The sequence below is a fragment of the Sinocyclocheilus anshuiensis genome, unplaced genomic scaffold, assembly GCF_001515605.1.
Source record: "Sinocyclocheilus anshuiensis isolate Anshui unplaced genomic scaffold, SAMN03320099.WGS_v1.1 scaffold438, whole genome shotgun sequence".
NCBI lineage: Eukaryota > Metazoa > Chordata > Actinopteri > Cypriniformes > Cyprinidae > Sinocyclocheilus > Sinocyclocheilus anshuiensis.
The window spans coordinates 1,525,152-1,532,696 of NW_015546118.1; the positions used below are offsets into that span (position 1 = coordinate 1,525,152).

General features: G+C 37.5%; 1 protein-coding gene across 1 annotated transcript in view; it reads left to right on the plus strand.

Moving 5' to 3' along the window:
• The window catches only part of fibcd1b (fibrinogen C domain containing 1b), an 87,705-nt gene that overhangs the window by 66,102 nt on the left and 14,058 nt on the right, over positions 1-7,545 (plus strand). The window contains exon 5 of the mRNA XM_016502808.1: positions 5,860-5,956. Within this exon, the coding sequence (XP_016358294.1) occupies positions 5,860-5,956 (97 nt within the window). The remainder of the gene's footprint in view (positions 1-5,859; positions 5,957-7,545) is intronic.

Below are 7,545 nucleotides of genomic sequence, written 5' to 3' on the forward strand. Positions count from 1 at the left end.
ATATTCGATTGATGTATTGCTCTTATCTGTAAGATCAAAACTGAAAGTGTAATTTAAGTTCTTTTCGGTGTTATCAGGAGAAGATGCCACAAAACGCGTGTCCGCGTTAGTCGACCCCAAAGGGTTAAGTTCCTTTAGCTGACTGTAACGGGGCTGACGAGACGTGAGACGTGTGGATCCATCTGCAGGCTTTATTAAAGAGAAGTGGAAAACAGGCAGGGTCAAACAATGGCAAACAGGTATATGGCGGGCAAAACACAAGAATAGTCCCAGGGCTAGCGTAGGTCACCGATCGGCAGACAGAATCACAGGGGCGAGACGAGAGGGAAAAATCCAGGAAAACAGGCAAAGATCAGAAACCGCGAAAACAGGCAAGGCAAGGCAAAACAAGGAAAACACAGAGACTCGGAATGGGGTACGGGCTAAACAATACTCAGCAGAGAAAGGTGGTAGGAGTGGGTGTTATATAGTGAGTGAGGCGATTAGAAACAGCTGTGTGCAATGAGTGCAATCAGTGCAGTGTGCAAATCGTGCAAAGAATGTTGGGATATGTAGTCCGGGGTGCTATGCAACAGTTTGTGTTGTGCGAGAGTCAATGTAATGGAAAGGGTGACCTCTGGTGGTGAATAAACGGAAGTCCATGGACCGAATTCGTGACACTGACACTATCCTGGCAGTTAAATGCACACAAAGCTGTGTTTGGAGACACATGCATTGACTGTCTCATTGACAGATTGACAGACACATTGATCTCTTAATGACCACTAGCCATCCAAGACCTGAGAGAGGAACAACGCCTACACTATTACACCTCCGCCATGTGCATGCATCTTGCTCATTGTGCAAGTGAACGGCAACAGAGATGTCTTGTGTTTCTCTGCTGTCACCCAAGGGTTCTTTGTCACTTGTTTAAGTACTCTGCAGTGAAGCTTTGTAAGGCTCCAGTTCCTAGGGAGAGAAGCAGCAGTGCTGAATATGTTTTATCTGTAATCTTGCTGGCGGTAGGCTGATGAAGGCCAAAGTCTGTAGAAATCAGTTTGTAATCCAGTGTTAGAGACATCGATAAATCAAAATGTCTTGTGCTGTCTTTTGACCAGCCATTTGCTCTTGAACTTGAGGTAAAATCTACACACACATTTTCAGGAGGCCATTATGATAAGATTCACTAAACTTTAAAATGAATACATTTTTCCAAAAAAAAAAAAAAGAAAAAGAAATGTATCTTAGAGTGGCCCAAAAATACTGAAAGTCTGAATGTCACTGCATTAGATTAAATATGAAATCAAGTGGCATTTGCTAAACAAATTATGTCAGAATAATTTTTTTCTGAGCCATTTTTTAAATGATTTGTAACCTACTAATCTCAAGCTGATTTTTTAAATTCACACAGGTCTTCTAGAAGAGTAGAGATAGGTAACCTATTCATCACATTGAGAATTATTTATTTACATTTGGGGATCAGAAAGTGCCCATATATATTTTGTATTAAATTTGAACAATGTATCTACAGGTTTAACCTAACACACACGTCTTAGTTATAAATAATATGTTTTTTTTTATTGATTTTGTTATTTTGTTTTGAAATCATGTTGTTTTAGGAATACAAAGGATTTACAAGTGAATGCAATATGTAAACTGGATTCTCACAATTCAAGTGAGATTACTGGTCTAGAATAACTGTGAAGATAAGTAACATCGACAGATGGAAGTGTGAGGAATTCAAGATGAATGAATAGTTCAAACTGATAAAAAGTGACTTCATTTTCCTCCCTCTTACTGACAGCCCAGTAAGAACAGAGCCCATATTTCAGTTATTTTTATTAAAGGCGAGTGAATCTCTAGGCTAAATGTAAGACCAGGAAAATTATCTAAAGTTCAGTTTTATTGGACACAGCTATTAATGAAAACTAAATAATAATTCACCTTACACAAATTATCATTTTAACCGTGAATTCATGACTTGGGTCTTCTGAATGTTTAATGAATGGAATAAACTCAAAACTTTAATAATGCAGGCTTAATTTTTCATTTTTATTCTCTGAGGAATGTAAAAGCCATAACCCAAGTGACACATCAAATGTCAAGTAGCACTTCAGGAACTGACTTGCTATAAGCAAACACAACAGAGCCCTCCTTGAGCAAGGATAAATCATTTTCGCTTTTTTATCATGTGCAAGAAAATGATATTGATTTCAGAAAGGCTCTGTACTGAAGAACCACACAGAGCAGACACCACCACAGCAATGCCCTCAGCTGCTATAATCCTTCGGTGGGGACTTTAATTAAAAGATAATTTTTAATTAGTCTGGTCGGCAGCGACTGACATTTTGGGTGCAGTTTGTCGTTTGCGTTGAAATGGCACAGTCATGGCACAAAGACCACAGGGCAAGATTCACAGATCACTGCACTGTAAGGGTTTCGGATCAATTACTGTAAACACCAGGGTGTCAAGAGGCTAATATTATATGAGGTGACATCAAGTCTTTTAATTGTGTGAATGACATGAAACAGCTCACTGAGCCATCCTGTGACTTTTTTTTTCCCACCTTAATAATAGATAGAGACTACAAACTAACATTTTCCTCATATGTGCAGAGTGAATTATTATTAATAGCTGTGTGTGAAATTACATTCATATTTATGGTCCTACATTTACAGGATCCACTCATCTCTAATAACATGATTTTAAATAATTTTGTGCATATTACTGTTAATACAAATCTTTCAAGCTCCAAAAAGGATCAAACGTAATTCATATGACCCAACTGGTGCATTCTTCATGAAGAACAGAATGAAATTTACATTGAATACATCAAATATGGCAACACAAACCTCAAAGTAATGGCAAACATATTTTCTCACTTCACATGATTAAGCATGGTGACATTTGAGGTTTATGTAGCCATATTTTACAAAGTTTATGTATTTGTGTATTGGTCATTGTTTAATTTGAAATTGAGAGTGAATTACATTTTGACTGTTCATATTCAAAGTGATTGTGTCGCTGTAGAAGATTTTATACCAATATACCACTCAAGCCTTCTGGAATTAATTTTAAATTTATATCTTATAAAAATCTTATATTTTTTTGGAGCTTGAAAGTTTTGATTTCTTTTGATTTTTCAGTATAGACAAAAACAACTGAAACATTATTATTTATTTTTTTTTAGTTCAACAGTGTTTTTTTTATCTATCCCTTTAAAAATAAGGGAAACTAACCACAAACATTTTAAGTAAAGGTTTAACATTACGCATAAAAGCCGTTGTTTTTTTTACCTGCATTTGTTGGAGAGATATTGCTTAATAGATATATGCTTCATTCCTGAAAGCTGTGAGGTGACAGGGACAGTGAGAAAGGGGTCGACCGATTCTGATTTCACCTTTAATACTCCCTCTCTCGCTCTGTCTGATTCTCTGCCTCTGCTGACACTGTTGTTAGACAGTGATGGTCGATGCCCCTTTGACCTTCACTACTTGCCTGCCTTAAATATGTGGAAAACAAGCAAGATAATACCCAGGCATGATTGTATGTGTGTGTGGATGCATGTGTAATTTCAACCTTGACAGTGGTGTCTGCCTCAGTTCTGTGCAGGCAGGGTTGATCTCCCAGGAGCCTCTACGGCAGCTACAGGGCGGGAGTGATGCGGGAGAGAGCAAAACCTTTAAGATAACTGACAGCTGTCATCCTGTACTGGATTGACCCCTTTCCCTCCCCGTCTCACTTCTCTTCCAAATTTCAACAGAAAACAAAGTCCACCTGCTTGTGAAATCAACTGATCATATATTTTACTATGATAGGAGAAATGTAATGCATTAGACGCAATGTGTTTTCCATAAATAGACATTCAGTGATGTGGTTGCCATTTGCATCCATATTTGGTAATCCCGGAGGGATTACAGATAACGCAGAAGAACAAACACAGACCCCTGAGTGTTGTTTCTGATTACCATATTGCACTGAATGCCCTTCTGTGCCATAAAAAAAACACACATAAAATCTCACACAGCCACAACCAAAGCCAGTGTCAGCGATTTTGACAGACTCATTATGGGTTGGCACATTTTGAACATTTTATTCTGTGCACATCCACTATTGCGCTTTATTAAGACGCATTGTCTTTAATGTCCTTCTTGCTTAAAGTTGAACTCTAATTCAACTGGCCACCTTTGCTTGTTGTATACTGGCAAAATGAACTTGACTGTAAACATGTTTTTATCCTTCAACAACCTGGATTGCTTTGTTCCAATATAAGATGCCGATCCGACATTTCAAGTTGCTGTTTTTAGTTTACGTCATGATTTTTACACAAATTTGTGAGTTCATGCAGTTCAAGTGCTCCTGTCATTTAAGGCAAAAGGGAGACAGGCCAGTTACTGAGTCATTCTGACATTCCTGTTCTTTTTTTAAATTAACTTTTTATTCAAAGTGACAAACTGGTTATATAGATTTAAAAAAAAAAAAAAAAAAGCAAAATAGAAGTGAACTCAAATATTTGCATGGCTCTGTAGATTACGAGCTCTGTAAGTTCTACTCTTTTGTGTCAGTCTTGACTAGCTCAAGATATCATACTTCAATAAATCATACTCCATTAAATTATATTATCCTTCAGATCACAATGCTGAGCTCTTCCATCATTATGTTTGTTCAGGTCTCATATCAGTCTCTGCTGAGAGAGTTTAGTCATTCACACTTATCATGGAGTTACTCTGAGCAAGAGCCCTGAAATCATACAGTAGGCCCACTTCATTCAAAAGCACATGAACTCACACACATACATCATAAGCCCTATTTGGACGGTAATTGTTTCTCATGTGGACATATGTAAAAATAAATTGCATGGCACCTCAGTGATAAAACTCATGGATTCGAATGGTGATTTATTCACAGTGGAGAAGCAAGTTCTGTGATCCTTCGAACCCGAGAATGCACTGCTCATGTTGCCAGTCGCATGATTGTCTGCTGTTTATAAATATCATATGCTTGGAATAATAAGAATATATTCATATTTAATAATATCAGATTTATTATTTGATTATTTAAATCTCCTGTTTAAAAATAGGAAAATAGATGCACTATAGTTGAAATGGTTTTCTGTCTTGCATTTTATCTCTCAAAATTATGAATGTCATTAAAAATGTGGAGAATAGCAGAAATAAGTTAATGCAACTTCTTATTTACATAAGGCAAACATAAAGCTGCTTGGTTTATATTTTTTGTGTATGTAATTGTAGGCCTATATAATACATATTTTTAAATTATATTGCATGCCTGTAGCTGCCATAATAATGACTCATTTCAAATGTTTATGTGCTTTTCTTCTCATTCTTTTTTGTTCTTAACAGCTCCCACTCGCTGTGGGAGAGCAGTTCTGAAATATTGTTCTTGTAAATACTTTCCAGCATTTCAGTTTTTGTTTTTTCAGTAATAAATATGCATTCAAATTACAGTGAAGTGCAACAGTTACCCTACCATGTTCATCAGTGGTCAAAAAGCATTTAAACACTGAATTTTGAATTGATGTCTTCTTGTAAACTCAGAGATGTGGATTCAGACGTCAATTAAATTACCACATGACCTTGGTGTTTGTCAAAAAAACAGACATTCTGAATTCAGATGGCAATAAAATCACAGACTAACCCCTGTAAATGCTGAAAATCTCTTACGTCCCCATGAGAAACAATTACTGTGTGAATCAAGCTATACAGGAGAACACAACAGAACATTGTCCTGTTTTCAGACGTTAATTTGTTTAACAAAAAAAAAAGAAAAAAACTTAATATCTACTATCATGCAACCCACTAACAAGGTTTTGACACAAATTTGTGGTTAATCAATATTCTGTTTCTGCTTTTTGTCAGGTAATCCAGCGGAGGGAGGATGGGTCTGTGAACTTCTTCAGGGAGTGGGACTCCTACAGGGAAGGATTTGGCAAAATCACTGGAGAGTACTGGCTTGGTAAGTTGTGTGTTTGTGACAGAGAGGAAGCCTGTGAGCATAAACTGTGATTTTTAAAATTATCAGTGTAAAAAGCTGCCAACACCTGCGCACCCTCTCAACCACAGAGAGCCAGACAATTAGATCCTTTCCTAGTTGTTTCTACACATCTGTCAACATTTTTGTCTTGACAGACTTTGATTTTATATTTTTTTTAAATCCAGTTATAGGAATTTCTTTGAATTTTAAATTCTTTTATTTTTACTTTTTTGCATATTGCAATTATTTATTTTGTTTACTAACTCATTTCAAATTCAGGAAGTAATTTCCGAATGGTGCATCCTGCAGACCTTTTAGACCTGCAGAGAGTCATACAGTCAACAGTACACATCACAGATCTGTCAGGGTTCATTTTGCTAAAACGGCTGACTGTGCATCATCCCTTAAATGCATTTATTTGTTGGTCCAACCTAGAAACTGAAAATCACTCAACTAGAGCGCTAAACATTCATCTCCACATGATCAGTGGATGTGCAGCAGCAACTCATTCCCTTTGCTTTTCTTCCACTCCATGTAGCAAGTGGGAATCAAATCAACAAGAAAGACCAAATTTCCATGTTTACCATTTTTGCGAGCCAAAATGGCTTTTGACAGCCAAAGCGCTATAATCAAGCTCTTAACCTGCAGAGAGGTTTAAACTACAATCATTATTGTGTGTTGGTCTGCGTGAATGTTTTTGTTCCTATGTTCGCTTAATGGGATGAGCAGTGGCGACTGGCTTGTTGTTCTCTGCTGAGATACAGAGAGAGAGAAAGAGGATGTACAGGGAATTTAAAGGACGTAATTCTCTTTCACACACACAGTGTGTGAGGTCATAAATTGGCGCAACGGATGCAGGATGACAGATAGATGTGGCATCAGTCAGGCCCATGGGAATGTGGATAAAGATACAGTTGTTTCTAATGCTGCCACCCCTCCTCTGCTGGTGTGGCCAAGAGAGGCACTTGCGCTCCAGGGCATACTTATACATGGAAATAGATTCTCATTGTGTTAGATAGATTATCATCAAAGAGGCATACAGTTTGGTTTAGTTAAGTGTGAACTTACAGACCCTGTTTCTCTGCACAAAATCTTTGTTAGCTGCATTGCAGATGGCAGTCATTGCAGTTTCTATAGTGCCCTCTTCTGCTTATTCGCCACAGGCTGAGAGAGGGACAAGAGTAGCAAGCCATATTATAGTGTCCATAGTGGCCGTGTAAAGCTTCTCTCACTCATGGACATTGTTTACCCTTGAGATTGAGATAAAGCTTACATCATGTTCCTTTTAACCAGTCAAATTCCCTCATGACTCAATTTTTCTTCCTTATCGTTGACCCTCCGTGTCATTACATCCACCGAAGGCTCATGGGAGTTATGGTGATGGCAGAGGCTGCACTTGTTGGTGAAATAGGGCTAGTTTTATGATATACAGTGGTTGAATTTTGAAAAATAGAGCTTCCCCTTCCGCTTAAGTCTAGGGCTGTAATCTGTGCCAAAGTACAAAACTGCTTGAGCTCAAAAGTACAGGTCTACCAATATTTTAGAAGCTGACTTATATTGATTTACTGATT